The sequence below is a fragment of the Zootermopsis nevadensis genome, unplaced genomic scaffold (assembly GCF_977971745.1).
Source record: "Zootermopsis nevadensis isolate Lab colony 2312 unplaced genomic scaffold, Znev_1.0 Znev_ptg000003l, whole genome shotgun sequence".
Classification (NCBI taxonomy): domain Eukaryota; kingdom Metazoa; phylum Arthropoda; class Insecta; order Blattodea; family Termopsidae; genus Zootermopsis; species Zootermopsis nevadensis.
In genome coordinates this window covers 1,880,592-1,904,687 of record NW_028259135.1, presented here as the reverse complement: position 1 = coordinate 1,904,687, position 24,096 = coordinate 1,880,592, and the positions used below count along the sequence as shown (strand labels likewise).

Sequence of the window (24,096 nt, the reverse complement as noted above, 5' to 3'; positions counted from 1 at the left end):
AGGCAATGGCAAACCACTTCTGGATCATCTGCCAAGAACGTATATGAACAGGTCACAGTCCGAGAAAAGGATGGAAGGATCCTGTTCATATGGACCTGTCGGCAGACAGAACACTACAAAAAAAAAAAAAAGGTCCCTTCAGGTTAATATCTAATAGGCTATCACTGCCCACTTCCAAAACCTTATCTTCTCATTATTCTTGATCATCTTCCCAGTTAATTCAATGCTATAAAAGCTGTGGAGTTCAACACAATCATTAAGTAACATATGAATCAAAAAAAGATACCAACAGTTCATATTTTGATTTTAGTTAATTTCTTGCTTTTACTATAGATTCTAGCTTTTCTTATTTTCCTATGCAGAAATGTTATGTGACGTTAAACATATCTGAACACTTCCAGATGATTTTCTCCTTATGAGTTGGCTCATACTGTACTTTAATATGACAAAATATTTATTACCTGCCCGCACTGGGATATGCAGCCTATGCAACTGACTTGTATTTTGAACTTCCTGTAAGTGCGTACATGACTGCAATTCTCTTTGGCTTCCTGTTGATATGCACTCTCAGGGTCTGCGCACTAATTTCCTTGTTTTGTGCGCAGAGCCTGTTGGAGCCAAAGCACCAACATTTGCAAGTGACACGAAAGTTCTTTCATTTGTGAGACATTCTGGCATTGGGTTTGGGCTGCTGTGTCAGGCTCAGGGGCACCCTGTGCCTACATCTAGGTAAGCAGGCCACAGTTTTTAAAATTATCAATTTAATATTCAGTCATTTTATGAGTTGTCACGTATGGTTGTGAAATGTGGTCACTTAGCTGAGAAAGTAACACAAATATTAAATGTTGATCATCTGGGTTGTAAATCCATGTGGACTTGTGAGTGATGTCAGCATTTCAGAGAAACAACCTGCTCCCACCTTCATGGTAGTTTATTCTTCCAAAATTCTGTTATCTACCAACATTATTATGCAGCCCTGATAATGGTGACAGAGATAGATCCTGAAAGACACATCAGTGATTTTTAGACAACTGACATGGCTGATAGGCCAAGAAGATTTTATTAATATTAGTTGCTGTGAAAGCTTTATACCATGCTCTGATGTTGTTGTCCCAAACTTTATGCCTGTGGAAGAATTCTTTTCATAATGTGTGTATTTGAAATAGCGACACAGGTAATTGTCTCTAATATTATATTCAGCAGATTTATATTACTCAGCCTTGTGCAAACAGCATTAGCTTGAGTTTGATTTTTCATCTTTGTATATGAAAGTGTGCCGGCCGCAGTAGCCACGCTGTCTGAGGCATGGTCCTCGCGCGCCTGGCCGCTGCGACCGTGGGTTCGAGTCCCACTCAAGGCATGGATGTTTGTCCGCGTCTCCTCTTCCAGTCTGGTAGGTAAAGACTGGCCACGGAAGGAAGTGCGAACCCACCGTGGTACTTTCGCATGAGCGCCCCGAAAGGGGTCATGGCAGTCGGGTATTGACCAGAGACGACTAAAAAAATATGAAAGTGTAATGAAGGATGAGGTTAACAAGGCATGTAGCATGCATGGGGGGAGTTGAACAATGTGCAGAAAATTGTTATTAGACAACCTGAAGGGAATAGACCACTTGGAAAACCTGGACATAGATGGGAGGATAATGTTAAAATGTGACTTAAAGGCCATGGGAGGGAGAGTGTGGACTGGATTCATCTGACTTTTCAAGGACTCCATTCCAAGGACTTAATTTATTAGATAGGTAGCTAGTAAAGGAAAGTTTGGCGGTGTATTTTTTTGTTTGCAAGTTTTTATGTATCAAATTTTTAGTGTTCCTTTCATTTCACTTGTGCCTAGTCTGTGTTCTGTTGGGTACCTTGTCCTGCGTTCAGGTACGTACACTTGTCTCACTGATGGTCATACTTAAAATCTCCACTTTCACACAGAGCCTGTTGGAGCAAAGGCACCAAAATTTGCAATTGAAGCAACAAGTAGCTCATTTGTAAAGTTTCTTGGTCAAGGATTTGTGCTGCTGTGTCCTGCTCAGGGGTATCCTGTCCCATCATTCAGGTAAGACAGTGAAGCACACTTGTCCATTCACAGATCCTGTCGGAGCAAGAGTTCCTAAATTCTCAACCAATGATAAGAGTAGTTCATTTATAATCAATTCTGGTGAAGGATTTGGATTGTTATGTCCGGCGCAGGGTTTTCCTATCCCTACATTCAGGTATGTCCCAGTAGTTATACATCCGATGCAGTGTTCAGGATTCATTTGTTGGTTTGAAATGTAATGCACAATCATCCAGTTAGATGTTTAAATGTTTGAATTAGTTATGGAACTTATCACATAATTTTTTTTTTTTGCACACCACCATAATCATTTTGCCCCCTTTTGTTTATCGCCCTTTTACTAGGCTTATGTTGTCAGCCATGGATCTTGTTCTGAACTTATTCAGTGCAATTAACATTGTCACAAACTAATTCATTAAGGTATATTTAACCTTTAACAGGCACGTGTCACATTTTATGCATGGTCCAGGTGACCATGTGGCACATACTATTTATCGCTGCTGTTGTTAACTCCTCACCTCACCCACCCACCACCATCCAAAGTTAAAATCTGACTGGCAACCCCATGGTATTTTGATTTAAATTCCATTCTCTATGACAGTGGTTAATATTATAATCTTGTCTTAGCCTGCATCTCTGCCCCCATCCCTTCAGATATTTAAAGTGAAGTGTTGTACTTTCTTCATAAACCCCATTCATGCAAAATTATCTGAGCGTCAGTGTTCAGTTTCAGCAACCAATTCTGCACACATCTGTGTTATTTGGCTTATACGTTTGTATCAAAACTCATTATTTGTTTTTACAAATGTACGTCTTTCTGGCAATGGTAATACGGTCAAGAGATTTATGCTTCCAGCCTTTTTTTTACACAGCTATTAATTTTCTTTATTCAAGAAAATGAGTTCTGCTTGTGAATATTTAAAAATATATAGTTTAGTGGTAACATTATCTTTTGATTAACCTTTATTGTAACGTATATTTGAAAATTGAATGTGGGGCATAATATTACAAATTATGTATCTCCCTACTTCCAACAGAACCCGTTGGTACCAAATCACCAACCTTCTCAACAGATGACAAAAGTCATTCAATTGTGAGGTTTGCGGGCCTAGGCTTCACTTTATTATGCCCAGCACAGGGCTATCCTGTCCCTGTGTTCAGGTAAGCTCATAGAATAGAGCCATTCAGTTCTCTAAATTAGGAAAACTAAGGAACATCGAACATTTATTAAAAAAAATTTCTATTGAAATGCCTGCTTAATGTTACATTTGAAGCCTTCATAGTTCTGATTATATTGTAATTTCTGCTGGTTAGACAGTGTTGTCCCAGGACAGGGATGGTGGTCCTTCATTCTCTTAAGCACAGTGGTAATTGTGTATACCACCTACTTTAACATTCGGTAACTCGGCATTTTGCCTAGAGAGTATATTTTCATATGATTCTTGGAATGAGTAGTGATTTTCTCCATAAACAGTAATTACCAACTGAACTTTGTAATGGAGATATGTGTTATTTTAAATAGGAACTGAATTTTTAAATATTGTTTGGATGAGCTTAATGATTAAAAGGGTAGAAATGGTCTTATGTTATTGCTAATTTTTGGCTTCCCATCAATATTATTAACAGTGTGCACATCATGTTACCTTAGTAAGTTACTTTTATATTCGCATAGATTGGACATTTATTTTTAAATTTTTTTTACAGTTTCAAGCCGATTTTCTAAAGAATTCCGTCATAAGGATTTATAGTGGAATGGGTTTTTCTTTTAGAGTTTTTTTTTTACAACAGTGGAGTTTGAAGCATTGGTACACAAAAGAGCCGGTTAATTAATTATTTCTTCATCAAAATACTTACCAGTTGTGCCTAAGAATCTAAAGAGATATAATCAAAAATGCAATATTCTGCAGTATAAAAATCCTGGTTTCCTAGGACACTTTTTAAGCCATGGATGACAAGTACCACAAAATCAGGTGATCAGAATTTGAAGAAACTAACAGTGACCTTAAGACAACCCTTCTGTATCATCTCACTGTTCACCCTGAACTCTTCTTTATTGAGGAATTATGTGCTGCTTATAACTTTCCATGTAAACTCCAGTGAGCATAGTATTGTCAGTTTTAAAGTTTTGCTTTCTCACCTATCAGACAGATCTTCTTGCAGGGCAAGAATTATAGCTTGAAGGAATTTATTTTTAAATGCTGGTTTCCATTTATCTGTGTCTCCACATATCAGAATTTTATCTGTCTCATTATCCACTACTGCCAGCCATTTTTCCTGAAGGCGGAGGTACCTCATTCTCCTGAAACACTGACAGCACCCAAAAGAACACAGAAAGTGCCATAATGGCACATTGTTCTACCGAAGTACGTTAAATAGTCCCACTCATATGTGGTGAGGTAACTCAGATCAAATTACTACTACTAATAATAATAGTAGCAACAATTAAAGTAACTGTAAATAGCCGCTTTTAAGCTGAACCTATTGTTTACATGTAACTTATCTCTTCAGAACCAGTTGGAAGAGTATCTCCAAAATTTCCCAAGTCTGCCAAATCAGATTCTTTTGAGATGAACTCAGGAAGCATGTACAGTCTATTATGTGAAGCTCAAGCATTTCCTGTCCCAATATTCAGGTGAGCATGTTATAAAGTTGCAAAACCTAGTAGCTGTTTGTATAATACGAGGCGCGTCCTCAAAGTAAGTTTCCCTGGGGCCGTTTACAGAAACAAAACACAATTTCATGGAAATATTTATTGCAACAGATACAGCAAGTGTCCAGCTTTTTTTCAACATATTCGCCACCGGAATTGAGACATTTGTCATACCGTGGGACCAACTTTTGAATACCTGTGTCGTAGAAGTCTGCCGCCTGGGATTGGAACCACTGTGTGACAACCATCTCCGCCTCTCTGTCATTCTCAAAACGCTGACGCTGACCGGACAGGAATTTCTTGAGGTGTAGGAAAAGATGGAAATCACTGGGAGCGAGGTCCGGGCTGTAGGGTGAATGATTAAACACCTCCCAGCTGAACTCCTGCAGGAGACTTGCTGTCCGTCGAGCCGTGTGCGGCCTAGCGTTATCACTGACCGCACTTCACAGTCGGCGGGAGCTGGAATAAGAACCTCCATCTTCAACAGCTGCAACGATTCTACTGTGAGAACGCGGGAGGTGCCGTTAGTGCATGCGCCATGCTACGTCATTGCTCTATCACGTACGCACAGTTGCTTCGCGCAATATAAGGTTTGCTAGCTGTGGGACGAGTGGGAAACTTACTTTGAGGACGCGCCTCGTATATTATATTTTGTGATATGACACAGGAACGTGGTGTTCAGATACTCTTAGACCTGCCATTCTGAATTCATGTTTCTGTTCAGTCTCTCCAATCACGTGGTTATGTAAATCCTTAACATGTTCATGCTGAGGCCCATTCTCATATATTTCTGTATAACTATGTATGCTTACACGACAAGCTACTATGCTAGTGCTAATGTGTTGTATTAAATATAAATCATTTTCTTTTGTACGATTCAATGCTGGCTGTTTTATAAGCTATTCAGCAAAGGAGTTGGATGTTAAACTGTTAAAATAAAAGTAAGAGTGGGTTATTTTGTCGGTTAGATGTGTGAATTCTGATGTTTCTAGTAGGAATGGCAAAGCATTTTAAGTAGCAATTGTGGTTTTTATTCAGAACCTGTCAGCAGCACCATTCCGCGGGTTCCGCCTACCTCCAAAGTAACCATTCTTCAGAAGCAGTGGAAATCTGATGTTTCATTGCTCTGCCAAGCTCAGGCCCATCCAGTACCAAGCTCTAGGTTGGTAGGAAAGTAATTAAAACAAGAGTTGGCTTGAAATCTTAGTTTTTCAAAACAAACCACTTTTCACTGTGACAAATAGGGAAATAATAGCCTAAGAAACTATGACCAAGAATTAGTGGCTGTTCAGAGCTATGTTTCTTATTTGCTCTTCTGATGATAATCTCAGAGGCTGTGGAAAGAAGACTTTCAAAACAGTACATTTTAATTACACTGAACAAATGGTGGAGCTATAGCTGAATTTCATTATTGCTAAGTCATAAGACCGGGTGTTTTTGGGGTAAGGTACTTTAACAAAGGTCTTGGTTTCAAGACCATTTCATTGAATTTTTTTTATTTCTTCCCGTTTCCTATTCTCTGAGAGTCAAACTGTCATAAGTTTGAGATACAACAGGTCTTACCATAATTTTGAGCTTTCTTGAAATTATAGGTCCCCTCAGCCAGACATCATATTCTCATTACTGCCAACCTATCATTGGAAGTGAACAGAATCCCATCCTATGCATAATCCCACCCCAGAAGCTGATTTTCGGTACCTTGAAAGGAAAATAGGGACCAAAAATGTCAAATAGAAAATTATAATTTTTAAGATTCAGGGTTCTCATGGTGGTGAAAGTGTTGATGGTGATTTTCTGTATTATGAAACTAGGTTATCTTGTAGGTTACCAACATTTCTTCGGTATGTTGGTAACCACTTACAAGATATTCAGGATCACAACCCAGAAGACCACCACTGATAATTAGTGTTCTTTTTGTTTGTGAGGGTTAGGTGTTATTGTTTGAATGATTGTCTTCTTGAAACTCCTAAATGACACAGCATTTTATTGCTATTTTAGAGTTCTGGAACCTTTTCTTTGGATAACTAAAACAGCTTGTTGCCCAAGCAGGTTTTACTGAGTTCAGTCACCTTGAAAGTTTGAAGTCTTGTATTACAAGATTTAATTTTTCAGAATCATAAAAGTGCGTCAGTGCCAGTACTGGTGATTACTTTTAGTGATTGTTAACTCATTTTACTGCAGTTATTTTGCAGTGTTCATCTGCTGCTTTTATTTCTGATGCTGTCATTAACGTTGACTTTCTGTTGTTCAGAACCTTCTGGTGGTTCACCTCCTAAAATTCCTGGCTCAAGAACTTCAGAATCATATAGAGCATATGAACATCTGAGTTTTGTCCTGTTCTGTGAGATTCAAGGGTTCCCTGCCCCATCTTTCAGGTACATTAATGCTTTCAGTGCAAGATGGCAAATATTGTACATGTTAGAATGTTGTTTAAAATTGTGAGAAGTCAGCAGTGGAGTTTTGTTTATGGTTGATGATATGTTATGGATGTGAAGTATTTTTAAGTCTGTGAGGTAACGGACTGGTTCAGCGTAAGGCCAAAGTGGCATGTACCTGTACGCACCAGAATTGTTTCATATGGCATTTATGGTCACACTGTGACTCAGTGATAATAATAATTTAGAAATTATGATATTAGTCATGCTTTCCATTTCCAAAACATTTTCACTTAGTAAGAGTGTTTTGAGAGAGTCCTGTTGTGGTATTTTTTACTTTTTAAATATTATAATGTAGTCGACCGACCCTTCGGTCCGACCAACTGTTATATGAAGGTCTCCTTTGTTCACTTGTTTGAGTGTATAACTGTTTAAACTGCGAAAGCCTCTTTGTGTAACCTTTTGGCTTAACTACGAGGTGCTGCAGGTACCCGGGGTTTTTTCGGGAGCCAGGGGTCTCTTGCGTGGGAAGACTTTCACTTGACGCTCGTTCTTTGGACACCAAACAAATCGGTGGCAACTGCTCCGCCACAATTTAGTTTTAATATTGGAAATTCTACTAAATTATAAACCCACAAAATTAAAAACAAGCCGTATGCACTAGAAAGTGACACCAATCAAGCGTCCACTGAATCATTGTTAGTCCGGCCGTTACACCAACCTGGGTGTACAGACTGCGTGTTCTGCTGGCTGGAGGTACCCTGGACAACCATCTCTCGTGGACAAGAGGTCCACTGGCGCCCAATAACCAACAAAAATAAAAAAAAGTAAAGGGAGATCGGTTACAATAATCATCTTTCACAAACTAAATCAATAAATTTTTCTCTATCATCCAACTTAGGTATGATTATATTGTGCAAAAATTAAAAAAAACACAGTAGCTAGTGCTTAGCAGCACATTTATAGTTCTACTGGTTCTAGATTCAGCAAGAAAAACAACAACGACAAGGAATTGGTTTTCATGATTCCTGTCTGTTTTCTGCAGAATGAGACAGATACAATGTGACCACTTCTGTTCTATTGCAATGTTTTGTTTTGCTGTGTGCACTGATGTACTATATGTCAGGATGGGAACTCAGCAGTACATGGAGTCAGTCTTATCGTATTCTAAATATGTACAATTTTACTGAAACATAAACGTGGCTATATACTTAAACATGAAAGCGATAAAGCTCCAGGAAATTGTAACCTCAACATTGTACAGAGGTGAGTATTCAGGTTCTTGCTTGGTTTGTCTTAACCCTGTGTAGCTCAATGGTAACTGTGTACTACCTGCTTTTACAATCAGTGATGCTGAACTTTGCCTACAATGTTTTTATGGGTTTTATATGTTTTTTTGAGTAAGCAACAGTTATTTCCTTCATTATTTGGTCTTGTGACTTCTTTGCAGTACACACTGAATTTGTAAGTGTTCGTTAGATGAGTTTCAGGCTTTAAAGGGCTAACCTTCTAGGAATGTACTTTATTGCAAACAGTACCTTGGCCTAGATACAATATCCTATGTTATAGAATATCTGAAATCTCTGTACAAACTGTCATACAAAATATCACATTCCGGCTGTTGGAACTCCTACTTTGTGTTCTGGTTATCTTGGTTTTCATTCTTGGCCTGGAAATCCAGCTGTTCTGATTGAGGCTTTTGTGGTCTTATCCCTCCAGGTAAATTGTGGGGTAGTGTCAAAAAAAAAAAGGCTATATAACTACTTTCTTTCACTTCATTTCTAATTCACAACTATCCTACAGTTTAATGCTGTGTGTAAGGTTTGTAGTTGAGCACTACTAACTAACTGGATTTTATTCCCCTTTATGAGAGTGCAGTTCTAACATATTGATTCAGGTAATTTTACTTAATTTACATACTGATACACTGTTATATAATTTAGATGGTGAAATGCTTTGGAAATTGACTGTTGGAAGAGGAGGGAAGTTGAGAGGACAATAGTAAAATGGATGATAATGAAATAGGTTATGAGGATGTCATACCCATTGATGCTTATTAGTTGTTGAAATGTTTAGTTTTGTTGTTAGATGTTTGGATACTCGGTACAGAATAGAGTTTATTTACATTTTATAGATCCTCCAGAGGTCTAAGCCAAGGACGCAAATTATGTCATAGCACAAATAGTCTATTTGTTTCTAATACAAATATAAATTACGTAGTTATGACACTAATGTATCTTATAATGTCTTATAAGCGGGAAAACCAAAGAGTATGCAGTCTTAAATTTTAACAGATTAACCAAAGATATCGAGAAGTGTGTAGTGGTTATCATGAAACTTATCAGATAATAGTAAGCAAAAGATGGTGTATGTGTACAGGTTTACATAGTCTGTTCTGCCTACTGGTTTTTTTCATACGCGATAAATGTGTGCTTATTCGTGAAAAAGTTTATTTAGGTGTTGGTTTATAATTCATCCTGCCTTATATATGTGCATCACATGAATGCTTTTGCTCATTGTGTTCATTCTATTGCATGCAGAACCTGTGGGGAGGGCCGCACCCAATGTTCCTAAAACTTCAAAGTCAAACTCTTTTGATGTGGAGACTGGTAGGGGGTTTGGTTTCCTTTGTGAAGCACAGGCATTCCCAGTTCCAATGTTCAGGTAAGCTAAGGTACTGGGTTTGTATCAAGCATCCCCATTTCATGAAATTGCACAATTCAGGTGGTCGATCACAGTATTGTGAAACCTGAACATTCCCTTTCCTGACATTCGGGCAAGCCTGCTTTTACTAACATGAAGAGTAAACATGTTCCTCCATGCTCTTAGCCTTTAGACATGGTAACATTGCCATTCTCTTCAATAAGTTGTGTTTGATGAATTGCTGTATCAGAGAAGAGTCTCGAAAAGATGTGTAACAATGCAGTTGAGTTGGACGTATTCCATTGTCTGAGGCACATAACTGAACCTCAGACAATTGATAGTGCTGAACGTAATGGCGTGATGATGTTCAGGATGTTTGCAGTGTCTGTTTTTATCGTGTTAAACCAGAACAATACTTGGTTCTAACAGTGGCCATATTTTTAGTCTTCATTCTTGGGATCGATACCCTAAACCTTTTTTTTTGGGGGGGGGGGGGGGATGGAATACTTTGAGTTTCAGCAGTGAGACTAAGAATCTTTTTAATTTTATATGATCTATCCATGAAGTGCAAAGATAATTTCCTGAAATGCTTCATTGCTTATCTGCCAGATTCCAGCCAACTCACTGATTATTGAAGATTTCTGTCTTCTGGGTTGTTGCGCTGTGTAGTCTGGTCGATGTTAACCAACGTTTCAGAGGTCATACTGCCTCCGTCATGATGACGGAGGCAGTATGACCTCTGAAACGTTGGTTAACATCGACCAGACTACACAGCGCAACAACCCAGAAGACAGAAATCTTCATATTCACCGCTGTGAGAACCTCAAGTCTTCACTGATTATTGTCATCTTTTTGTCTTATTCATCAGTTGGAACTGGATCTGTAAGTAGTCCAAGAATCAACAACAAAACATTCAGACAGTTTACATATTTCAGTTATTAGAAAGATAGTGCGTACTCTGTGCCCATGTTATTTCGTAGCTCTTTTTCTGTATTTTACACATTATATTGATGTTAAAGTTGTTGTAGAGTGTGATTGAGGAGGTGGAAGGTGTCACCTGTCTGATATGTTGTTCTGGGTTAGTCTTTTGAGTGGTGTACCAACATTCTTCCAATGTTAGTAACGACTTACAAGATTACACAGTGTTAAAAAAAAAAAAAAATCGGCAAAGAGAAGACAACTCGAAAATGAAACATTTTACGCAAATAATTAATAAAAACATTAAATGGTAACGGCCCTAACACATGAACTTTGTGCCCAGAAGTTGGAAATGCGTTGTGTTTTTAAGTCGACGGTGTAGCTAAGTTCTGGAAACATTTCCAGAAGTATACCCGTTTACCTGTATGGTTTACGTTACTTGATCTGGATTTGAATAAGTTTCTCTCGCATGGATCAGCAGAAATCTTAGTCCTTTGTTGCAATCTCATCTGCTTTCAAGTTCCATATTTTTTTATCATCGGAATATAGATAGACGATGTAATTTTTGTCGTGTTTTTATTCCAATATGGTGGTCTAGTGGTCAGAACACTAGCCTTGTAAGCCTGGGGTCCCAGGTTCAATTCCCGGTAGCGCTCAAATTTATAACTTGTGTTGGGCAAGGCCGTGGTCTAGGCATCACGGAGTTTTCCTCCGGGGGCTTCCCCGGTTTCTCCGTGGCATCCCAACAATTACTCCACTCACACACAGAAGAAGGCAATGGCAAACCACTTCTGATCATCTCTGCCAAGAATGTATATATGTATGAACAGGTCCCTGACAACCTGAAGAGGTTGGAAGGATCCTGTTCATAATATATGGACCTGTCGTCAGACAGAACACTACAAAAAAAAAAAAAAACTTAGAAGACGTCACTGTGAGAAACTCAAACCTAAGGTGTGACCTATTATAATACATCTCTACCCACATTTATATCCACACTCTGCTGTATTACTTGGTTATACAACTGTTTCACATTTTCTCATGGCATTTGCATAATTGATGTTGCATTAGTGATCTGTAGTACAGGATGACCTTTGTGTTGTGGGTTCTTGTATATGAGGTTTTAGTTCGTGTGAATGCTATCTTTTTTACACACTAGGTTCTGATATCTGTATGGTCAGTTTTCGTCCCTCGCCTTACTCATTTTGGTTGAAGCCTACTCTATTTCCCTTTACCAATGAATGTCCATTAATCTTCAACTATCCTCATTAGGCCCATTAACCTTTTAAACCCACTTGCTTCAACAATCAATAAGTCCTCACTTTTGTGTTTTTGGGTTTTGTATTCTCACCGTAAATAGTATTTATTTCCTTAAACAGTGTTAACCAACTGATCTTAATGGTGAACAGTTGTTTTCTTAGCTGTATGGACTGAATTATTAGAATAGAATAGAATATATTTACATTCCATAGACCCTTCAGAGGCCTAAGGCAAGAATGTAGAACATGTCATAGCACAAATATTAGTTTTTATTTGTACAAGCTTCAGCTTCAGAGTGTTGAGCGATCTTGAGAAACTTTTGACAAGTTCCAATACAGTAAATAAAAATAAAATGCATATTATTATTTTGAGTTGCTGTTTATACAGTTGGATGTGATAGAGTGGGGCCCAATCCAATTTTGAATTTAGTGATATATCTTTACCAAATTTAGTGACATTTTACAATTTGTATATCTTTGAAGTGGGATGTATCATTTGGTGCAATCTTCCTATTTTGCAACATTTAAAAAATCTATTGTCATCATGGTCCTTATTTTCTGTATGTAATATATTCCTAACAGTTTTCATTCTTCTGTTTGTTTAAGAAATTCCTTTTCTGTTGGTATATTTATATAATAACGTACAATTTATATTAATGAAAAACCATGGATGATTAACTTTATCATATGAGAGATGGTGGGATACATTTCTTTCACTTATCTTCTTATGCACCAAATAAATCCAGATCAGACCTGTGTGTGAGTTATTTTGTGCATATTGTTGAAAGGATTACAAGTAACTTAAATTGTCTGACACCTCAGGAGCTGTAAATGAGGGTGGTTGTGTTTCCTCTGTTCCCTGGAAGTCTTCTTTCAGGATTATTATTGTTAGCTGTTGGTGTTACAAAAGTTTCTTTTGTCTTGTCAGATTCAGTAGGTAGTGAACCCCCTAGATTGCCCCCTCGTGGGAAATCTGACATTCTGTCAAAGAGGGAGATGGTTCAGGCTGTTCTGCTGTGTGAGGCCCAGGGGCATCCCCTCCCTGCATTCAGGTGAGGGTTGTTTTGTCTGTTACAATCCACAAGCTCCAGGCTTTATAGGTTCTCCATGAGGGCCAATTTGAAAGGTTAAAAACCATGTCTGGGTTACAAAGTGGTTATAAAATCCATATACGCTTAATTTTGAATATGCTTTGATGTTACATCTGCACTTAACAAAAATATTGGTATCAGTACACGAGACAAAGTGTTATAATGAATATTTGTACAACTTACATGTTTTACAAAATGTATCTAAAAGGAATAGAATTCGACTGAATTCATCTGGCTTAGATTAGGAACTAGGGGCAGGTTCTACAACATGGTAATAAACCTTCAGGTTCCATAAGAGGAAAAAATTTACGCCTTTATACAATAATATTCCTGCTATTGAATAATGCTTACAATAATATATTTATAATTATGTCGTGTAGCGTTTCTCTACTTGTGTCAACATTTATTTTTTGTCTGTAGTAAGTGGATATCAGGGCTATTGCAAGTAATATGGGTTGAAACTCACTTATACTCAAAATTAGAATATACTTTTTAGTTGACGTTGCCAAGTTAGCTGTGCTTTTAACATAAGTCAGTCCTTTTCTTTCTGAACACACATCAGTCAGCAAAGCACCTTTTTACATAAATTTTCGCAGGAAGTACAGAGGTTGAAAGTGTGAACTCTCCTTAAAAATAGTATTGATGAGGGTAATCTGTCCTTAATCCAATATTCACGCAACATTTTACTGTGAAAAGGATACAAGGTGTGTTGACATGTTGTATGACCATTAGTTTTCCACAAGGATCCATGTTCGTTTGTTTTTTGATATGTTGAGCAAATAGTTGTGAGTATTTTGGTAATGAACTATTTGCTTGGTCGCATTGATGACTTTGCATTTGTGCGTTCTAGAACCAATTGGCAGCACCCCTCCTCGGCTCCCTCCAAAATCAAAACTGGATGCAGTGATAGGAATTTGTGATCATCCCATGGTTCTTGCTTGTGATGCACAGGCTGATCCTATACCTCTGTTCAGGTGGGGAGCATTCAATCAGTATAATTTACATTGTTTCAGAAACAAAACTTTTGGCTGAATTTAGCGGTGATACAGCAGGGATGTTGGTTATGTTGAAAGGTGGCAAAGTGTGCCTTTGCTGTCATACTGTTATAGGGTATATACATTGAAATATCACTAGTTATATTTATCATTTTTATAAAACAGAGTGGAATTTTCATTTAATGTATCCCTATTTAAGTTTTTCTTTCTTTCCACATTTGAAGTTCAATGGTACAGAGACCTGTGTTAAATTTCTTCTGTTTAAGATTTTATTCAGTCAAGTGTTCAAATTCATTTTCCTCTAGTTCTTAGATGGGGATTTCACTCTACTGTTGAATGCAGCTGAATAGAAAGATTGTCAAGCTGTCTAGTTTTACTTTATTTAGTTTCTTGGTTTATGTGATGATGCTTATTTCACTGTTGCGTAGGTTATACAGTGTGAATGGGAGGATGGTTGTTGGTGATTGTCAGGAATGTAAAAGGAAGTGGCCATAGTCCATTTTAAGGCATTTTCTTAAGGACCCTCCTGTAAAATTGTTCTTCTTTATTTGTGATTACTTTATTGGGACTTTTTAATTATTTTTATTCTTTAAATTATATTGTTTGATAACTTTAATATTTTAATATATATTTATTTTGTACAGTCTATACACAAACGTTTGAAGTTTATTTATTTAATCAAACACAAACATGACGCATATAAGATACAAATTTATGTTTTAAGGGGCCCCCCCCCCCCCCCATTTCTGTTACTCTGTGCAGTTTCCTAGTCCTTCGAAGTGAGATACATACGCCTGTTAACTAAAACACAGTTGAAGATGACTGTCTCCCGGGATGTTGCACCATGTAGTCTGGTAGAAGAAGGTGCTTGGTGCCTCCATTTTCTTACAGGAAAAAGAGTCATCTCCATACTTTCCACCATGAGAACCTGAAATCTCACCCAAAACACTTTGATTGAATCATTGTTTAGGTGGCCTATCTGTTATGAATCTCTCTCTTTGCAGTGCATGTTCTCATGCTATGGTAGCCTCAGTCTGTGTTTGAATGCTACATAACTAACTAAGTAGCTCCATGAAAGAGTCCTTTTTGAAAAAAACTGGTTGCTGCATAACATATTTAATGTATATTCTAGGTACCATTAATACACCACCTTTTATACATTGTTTGGTCTTTGCATGACTGTCTCTCTCTATCTCATTTCTTAAAGTTTTTGTAACTGTGATGGACATCAGAATGGCTACAATTAGTTGGTTTATTTGCGTTATGATGCAGTGAAGAAGAATGAGTTGAAATTTTATATAAGGAAATTTGACTGAAACCTCTTATTAAGCTCTTATATCAGATCATAACATTGAAAGGGTTAAGTTAGTGCCTGTCACACTCCAGTCTTAGGTAGGTACATGAGAGTTCATCTTATTTTCAGAACCTCAAACCAGTGTAGCTCCCAGAGTGAAAAACGTTTTTTCCATCGGAGTACGTTTGATGATTCTGGAGGGTCAGGATGTGTTCCTAGTCTGTAATGTGCAAAGTTACCCCCTTCCCACATTCAGGTGAGAGTCAGCGTGCCTCTTTTGTTGGAGGCAACAAAGATGAATTATACCTCATAAGACTTTGGGTTCTGTAAAGAAAGTGGGCTATTGTTTGGCAATCTGAGTAACAATCGACTTTTCAAAGAATATCCCGCACTATAAAGTGAGTGAGAGCGAACTGATTATTTTCCATAGAGAAAGCAACTTATATATGACACCAGTGTTGTCTTTTGGGTTGTAATATTTGTGGACCTGTACTGTCACTATCTTCAGCACTGAAGATGGAGATAATGTATCTCTGAAAAGTTGGTATCTGCCTATGAGTCTATACAGCATTACAAATCAGAAGACCAACTTGACGTCTTTACTGCCCTGAGAACCTCAAATCTCACTTATATGTCACTGCTTTAGTGGACACGTAATTTACTGAAGTATTTTCAGGCTATTGGCCATTTTGGTATGTCTTGGAAGAATTAATATCCAAACAGTTTTGATGATAGAAGCAGAAATCGCTTTCATGGTGTCCAGACATGATTACAGCTCATATCCCTGAAATACTCAAGTAAGGCAGAGCATGTTTTCTAATTTTCATTTAATATTTGGACAGATAACCACAGGAATCATTTTAATGAGAATTATGCAGATAGTAGGCACATTTTAGTTAATACTTATATGAATGAACTAATTATTATTCTTTGAACAATAACTCCAATCGGTTTTGATACGATAGAACCATCATCAGATGGTTGACATTACTGACTGCCTGAAATTCTAGCAGTATTGCTTATCATAACAAAATACATTGATATGATCTCGAACGTGTTTTTATCCTTCTATTTCTGTATAAATGCGGTGTTGAGCGAGTTCTTTGATTTGGCTCTCCATATTTTCCCATTCCTTATACATGTCTACAAAACCACAGCATTTAGTTTTTTTTGCATGTTTCTATATTCTGTCCTTTAATTATTTTTCTTTTTACTTTCACACCCACTCTAACCTCATTTGCATGCTCAGAATGTGAAAATGCATAATTATTGAGTTGTGTATCGAAAGTGGAGGGTAAGTAGGGTCATGTCTTTCAGAGCCACAGGCTAGTGTTGCACCTAAAGCTAAGGACAAAGATATCTCGGGACATAAGAAGTCGGTTATGGTTTCATCCACAATTCCACTACTCTGTGCTGTTCAGGGCTACCCTCATCCCATCTTCAGGTAATTGTACATTATTGCAACTTCAGAACTTTTGGGTTTAGTATACCAAATCTATTGAGTTCCTAGAGTTTCTCAAGCTGTTGACGAAAACATTGGTATCAGAGTTTTATTTCTTGAACTTTGTTGTTTGCTTCTGTATGTATAAAGCGAAGCTTTGCGGCGACTGAAGTTGTTGAAAGACTCGGGCAACAAGCCACATCACGTGGCTGAATGGCGGAAGAAATGGTTCATTCACCATTCAGCCACCTGACGCGGCTTGTTGCCCGAGAGTCTTTCATCGACGTCAAAATTTCTGTATCTCACACAGTCTTTTTGCAAATTACTGTGAACAGATGGTCTGTTCCATCTCAAAGCTTTATATTCTTACAAACTTGCAAAAAGGAAATGGAACTTATTTAACAATTAATATAACTCCTTTGGCGTTTATAATAATTTTAACCCTTTCAGACATTCAGTCCACAAGTATTTTACATGTTTCCATAATTTTTAGATTGAACCTCACCCCCTATTACTGCACAGTGTTCACTTTTGTTATAAAATCCACTATTCATAAACTAGCCTTGCAAACTGTCCATTTGCAAGAAGAAATGATGTAGTATCGGCGTTGGATAATCCATGATTTTTGTTGAGGTACTTCTCAGATGATGGATAACACCATGAGCTAATGCAGCTTGGTACCTGTGGGCTTCATCATATTGCCATTCACAGGGTATAATCATCATTATCATCTAGCAGTGAAGATGTTAGGCTACTTACTGATGTGTTTCTGTCTCAAACATTTTCTTCTTTTGAGGTTTGCAAGTGATAGAAAATTCCTCTTAAGTGGTTACTGGTCTGGTGATAGAACTGATGCTGTGTTTGGGCCTCCAGACAGGTTTATGAAAGGCCATTTACTAAAACACAGATATTATAGTTATACCGACATCTCCTAAAACACTAATATTATGGTTATACTGCCATGATTCGGTCACCAAGGTGTTGCAGGAACAGAACACAGCCACTTACAGTAGAGGTGGCATTTTGTTAGAAGTTGTAAGACACACATCCTAACCATTTCGATTATGAACATGATTTGGTTTGTTAGCTTTGATTTGTTTGTTTTTTGGTGCTTTGGAGGAAAGTTATAGTCACAAAGAAGAATTCTTGGATCCAACTTTGTACGGTTCGAGTGGAGTGATGACTCACACACAAGATCCCACATTATTCTGCGAACACTGCTGCTGGGACTTGTCTTATCAGTATTTTCAGTGTCCCAGTTTTGTTTAGACATAAATACTAATGCTGTTTCATTCTTCACAAGTCTATTTTTCCTTAGTCTGGAGTCCCTACTTTTATTATAAATCAAAAGCTACCACATGGCAAAACAGCATTTTTTTTTTTAAAGTTGTCAGTCATGGTCACATAATTTCATGCCACTATTCATATATCGCCATTGTATTTAAATTGTTCAGTTCTTCAGTCATTGAGTTTCCCAGTCTTGCCATTCTAGGCAACATTTTCTTCTTCATTATCTCTGTATAGGAAGTTTTGTCACTCGCATTTCAGAACCATCTGCAAGTGTTGCACCAAAAGTGAAAGATGGTCAGTTTACTGGGGTAAAGGCTCAGTCACTGGTTGGTGGGAAGATTATGATGACATGCATGGTTCAGGGTTTCCCAGTACCACTGTTCAGGTAATTGCAAACTTGTATTCAGTGTATTAGGATTATTGTCAGTGCCATTGTTCATATAACTAAAATACATGTTCAAGGGGTTAGAATTCTGAATATCAGTATTCAGAACGTTAACATTTGCAATACCAATGTTCATGTAATTCTGAATACACGATGTAGATGGTTAAAACATATCCCATTACAAATTAATAAGAATTAGTCAGTGTAATGTTGAAAAAGAGCCAATTCCTGAAACATTGTGTATATTAAAATGTACCTTGTGGAATGGAACGTGCCAAGTAAAACTGCATTTAATGTAACTGTAACAAATTTTTAAGAGAATTGCAAATTACATGGGTTTCATAAATTCATACATTTGCAAAAACTCTGCCAAGTCCTGTACATTTTCCTGCAGAAACTTATTATGAACATATTTTGTGTTCTTGTAGAAAATGTTGCAGTGGTGGAACAAATTTTAAATGATTAGAACATTTTATAAACTTTGTTTTGGGCGGGGGGGTTGAGCTGCCAGTAAAGCATACAATATAAAAATTGGTAAAAAAAAGTACTTGTCTCTCAAAACATGGTGTTCCTGGAAAAATTATGGCTTGGTGATTCCAGCAAGGGCTTTTGGGATATTCTGCAGCAAGCTTTTGTCTGGAGAAACCGAGAAAACCTACAAAAGCACCAGGATCTTATATGTACTAAGTACAAAGCAGGAGTACTAACTACTACACTGTATTGTTCAGTTTGATTTACTTAATGATACTTGGTCAGTAGCACAGCTTATGTAACAGTAAATCACAGAATGATTATAAATGATGAATTTTAAAGGATATGGAAAGAAGTGGTTGTAATGTACACTTGCGTGGAAAGACTAAGGAAAAACCATGAAAATGGGATAGCTGGTGTCTGGGCTGGTATTCAAGCAGCATTGATAACCTTTGCACTGTGACATTCAGCTTATTGCATGTCATTGTCTGGATTGTAATACCATGTGGACTTGAAGATAGTTACCAACATTTTGGAGGAACATACTGCTATCAGCCCTGAAGATGGAGGCTGTATATTTCTTCAAAAATTGGTATCTACGTACTACTCTCTAACATGTATGATTTGAGGTTTTCACAGTGATAAGTAAGAAGATTTCTGTCTTCTGGGTTGTTGCGCTGTGTAGTCTGGTAGACGTTTACCAACGTTGATGAATCGCCCTGATGACGGAGGCAGTATGACCTCTGAAACGTTGGTAAACATCTACCAGACTACACAGCGCAACAAACCAGAAGACAGAAATCTTCATACTCCCTAACATACTTGCATTGTTTATGTTGTTCCCATATGGAAGAACATATGTTCTTCACAGCATAAAAAAAATGTATGAAAAAATAGTGCCCATTACGGAACATTTCTTAGAATACTGACCAACTCATACTTTGTTGTACAAACATACAGAGCCTCAAACTAGTGTGGCTCCAACACTGAAGGACAGTAAGATTGGCTTAAAGAGAGAAGTGACACTTCAGAGATCTGCTATATCCCTATTGTGTCTTGCTCAAGCTTCACCAGTTCCAGTGTTCAGGTAATCAAGTGCATACAGGAAAGTTTAACACATTCTTGCCAGGTTATATTGTGTTGCATTTCATAAGAATTTGGCATATCTGTTGTAAAAATAATTAAATACAGAATTAGGTTTAAATAGTATTAAAAATATAATAAAATTGGCCGTCAATCACAATATAAGATAATTAAAAGATTAAAATATCATTTTACGTTCCTTATCGAGTACTCGATATTTTAATATTTTAATCTTTTAATTATCTTATATTGTGATTGATGGCCAATTTTATTATATTTTTAATACTATTTAAATAAATCACAATATGATGCATCTACAATATCTTAGAATTAGGTTTCTTTTTCAGTGAAAGCTGATTATCATTAATTAATATTCACAAGTGTAGAGTGTCACTGCTGGGTCTCTCTGCTTGTAAATATTTAAATAACAGAAATACAAATGTCTCTTGAACTAGTTACTGTAGCTATTTCTTGTGGAGCAGAAGATGTGATGAAATAGTTTTCTGATTGGATTCTTCATATTCAGGAGATCCTAGGTTCAATTGTTGGCCCAGACACTGCTGTGCTAAAATTTTTCATGGTTTTTTTAAGTCCCGCCAGGTAAATGCCATTCATTTAGGCCACGAACATTTCCTTTTACATCTTTTCCAGTTCACTTTTAATTAATCAGTATATTATTTTGTGCTATATGATATCAGTTACTGACAGTGTAGTTAAATAAACCATGAATAGTATTGTTCATACTCCTGCTTCATTCATTGCAGTCTTAGTATAATGTTTGTCATCATCATTATCTCAGTAAGCACTGCATGATGAATTTAGAACCTGAAGTCAGTAAAATTAACAGAGGAAGAATTATTGTACTTCTCATCTGGCAAGTATCGATTGCAGCAGTGAATTGAACAAACGATCTACTTCAAACCAATGGGGTTTGTATGTGTTTGCATACTTCTAAAGCCTCCAAGTAACATAGCCCCAAAATCAACTGGAAAGAAATGTGAAGGAGGGTAAATTATATATTCTTCAGTTGGGCAAAAAGTTCTTATTAAGTTGCATATTGTGAGGTTTCCTGTCCCAAGTTTTTGGTAAGTTTCAAAAACTTATTTCAGAGCCTACAAGTAACATAGCCCCAAAAACACCTGGAAAGAAGTATGAAGGAGGAGAAATTATGTTTTCTCCAGTTCGGCAAAAAGCTTTTATGAGCTGTCAAGTAGTTGGTTTTCCTGTCCCAATCTTTCGGTAAGTCTGAGGTACTTATTTCAGAGCCTACAAGTAACATAGCTCCAAAGTCTCCTGGAGGTGGAAAGAAATTTTATGGCGGTGAAATGGTCACTCCATTCATGGGAGAAGCTGCCTTTCTGACATGTCATGTTGTGGGGTACCCTGTCCCTTTGTTTCGGTGAGTTCTGATTCTTCACAGAACCAACTAACAATGTCCCACCACGTCTTGTGGGACGCAGGATAGAGGGCACTTTCATGTTGGATGTTGTTGAGTCTCATACAGCCATGGTACCCTGTGAAGTGCCAGGGTATCCTGTCCCAATTTTTAGGTATGTAACATTAAATTATGTTTTCTGGCATACCTGGTCCTCACTTTCTTCTTTCTGACTCTGACATCTTTTATACAAGACTGGGACAAGTTATTATCAGTGTATGGTTGAATTCTAGTCTATTTAATGGCCCATTATCACTACATTGGTTATAGAGCATTGAATTAGAAAATATATATGAGTACTGCAAGTCAGTCCAAACAAATTTAGAGAATGTGATGTGTCATTGTCTCCAGATGTTTACTTCACTGTCGTTCATCAGTTACTTTGTAATTTATGCTAAATGTAGTTATTATTGAATACGAGTATTTCTAATTTTCTTATCTAAAAAATATTGCCTGTTTATCTGTGGAATTAAATACTATAAGTTATTATTCATTTATAATGTTTTATGGGGATAGTGTTGTAACTTTTTACGTTTTTCTTTGTTGTCCTTTGAGGCCTTACGTTGACTCTTCGTTTTAAATAGTCTACTGCTTGTCTGTATTGTCTACAATAAAGGAGATACAAATTTGAATGTAGTTGTAACATAAAGAAATAGGCTTATTTTGGAACTAAAGATGAACTACTGCTAGAGAAATACTTCTTTTTATATAAATTTCATCTTTTAATTTTTCATCCTTTCATTTCAAAGTTACATATTAGCTGCACACATTTTTGGAAAGTTTAGGAGCTCTCGAAGCTTTATTTTTATTCAGAGTAGTGAAAGGGACCAATACCATACCACCGGCATGTAACTTTGGCTTTCTAGGTTAGCTGAATTGTGTTTTGTAAGAGTTCAAACATTTTGGCAAACATAATCTTTAAAGAGTGTTCGTGGAATGGAAAGGTAGCTATTATATGAGTCTGGCTGGCATTGGGAGACAGAACTTTTTAGGAATAGTGTAGTACGGCATAACATGCCTGACTCTCTATCACGTGAGTTTCAGCTGGGGACTGGCTATTATGCATTTAGTTTTTGTGGTGATATTCATTTCCCCCAATGCTAGTATAGTACCTTACAGAATAACTGCTCCCTCTCACACTGTTCAAACCTGATGTTTAACTCCAATGAGCAGAATATTTCTTGAGAATCTGGTAGGCTGTCAGCTGCTCAAAAATTTCCTCACCTTTTAGGAATCAAGAGGCTCATTGCTGTGTTGAAAGGTCAAGTCTGGACCTCGATCTGAGTCAGATTAACCCAGTCTACATCCTTGCACCCTATTTCCTTTAGATAAATTTCTTATTATCCTCCTATCAATGCCTAGCTTTCCCAAGCATTCTCTTCCCTTCAGGGTTTGTGCCCAAAATTTTATATGCATTTCTTAGCTTTCCCTTGTGTGCTATATTCCTTGCTCATTTCATCTTTCTTAATTTGATCACCTCAATATTTGGTGAGGAGTAAATCTATGAAGCTTCTCATTATTTCTGATCATAATTCCATTTTTTGTTTTACACTGTTTAATCTGTGCCACTGATACAGAGCTATTAAATAAATTTAAGTCAGACTCTACCGTGCACGTTTTTGTGTTTTTGTGTATATGCATGTGAATTTCATTGTTAGATTGTTTGGAGATACCTCAGTCACAATATTTCACAGGTGAGAAATAGATTATTAAGGAAGTTTATGGGTGCATATTGCTAATGTGGCATACACTTTGCAAGACTTGGATGTTACAGTTTGCCAAGTAAGCAAGTAGGTAGTTCAGACTGTTGGTTTTCAGAACCAACAGGCCACACCTCACCTAAGGTAACTGGAGATGGGCTGAACAAACAGAGAACCTATCACAAGAATGGCATTGCATTGTTGTGTGATGCCCAGGCATTCCCACCACCAATCATGAGGTAAGGGGGTGGTTATTGAATTACTCAAAACTTGATTTTCAACTACTTCTTTTAGACAATCGTTAAATCAGTCAGAGCAAACCTAGTGGCTGTTTTTTGATGAGCAATGCCCTGTTAGGGCTAAGGGATTTCTGGCATAGTGGTTTTGAATCCTGCTGAGAGCATGGATACTTATATATATCTTTTATTGCCTCATCCCCCTAAATCTTGAGGTTTGACATTGACTAACTCTGTGCACAGGAAAACACTTTTGTAAGACTTGAGGTTCTCACAGCGGTGAGTATAAAGATATCCGTCTTCTGGGTTATTGCGCTGTGTAGTCTGGTCGATGTTAACCAACGTTTCAGAGGTCATATTCATATTCATCGCCCTGATGACGGAGGCAGTATGACCTCTGAAACGTTGGTTAACATCGACCAGACTACACGGCGCAATAACCCAGAAGACGGATATCTTCAAAACACTTTTGACTTGCAAATCTTGAGAAATTACTACCTAGATTGAATTCTCTAAAGGAACTGCGGACAGATGCTCTGAAAAGAATTTTTTCAGAGAAACTGTTAATACGCAATAAATGTATAGATCTTAAAAATACTGATGATCCATAGCAGTTAGCACCTGTATAGTATTTATAGTTAAGATGGACATATTGCTGATATTTTAAACAGGTACGTAATGTGTGTATGTATGTATCAGTTCCAACAATAAGAAACATTTATTTAGTCAGAGCAGACAACTTTGTTTTGCTTTCTTACACAGTCAGCATCGGGTACCACTG

General features: G+C 37.3%; 1 protein-coding gene across 50 annotated transcripts in view; it reads left to right on the top strand.

The window, feature by feature from the left end:
- Positions 1-24,096, top strand: part of Dscam1 (Down syndrome cell adhesion molecule 1) — a 183,743-nt gene that overhangs the window by 73,680 nt on the left and 85,967 nt on the right. For 6 of the 50 annotated variants that reach the window (XM_087360578.1, XM_087360570.1, XM_087360594.1 and 3 more), the window contains exon 7: positions 21,208-21,343. The exons of 19 other annotated variants lie outside the window; for them this stretch is intronic. In XM_087360578.1, coding sequence (XP_087216704.1) covers positions 21,208-21,343 — 136 coding nt within the window. Of the gene's footprint in view, positions 1-605; positions 730-1,925; positions 2,050-2,082; positions 2,207-3,086; positions 3,211-4,557; positions 4,682-5,737; positions 5,862-9,614; positions 9,739-13,835; positions 13,960-16,591; positions 16,719-18,263; positions 18,391-19,821; positions 19,949-21,053; positions 21,184-21,207; positions 21,344-21,364; positions 21,495-23,197; positions 23,319-24,096 lie in introns of all 50 variants that reach the window. 25 more of the 50 variants (XM_087360632.1, XM_087360823.1, XM_087360787.1 and 22 more) reach the window with 14 other exon arrangements.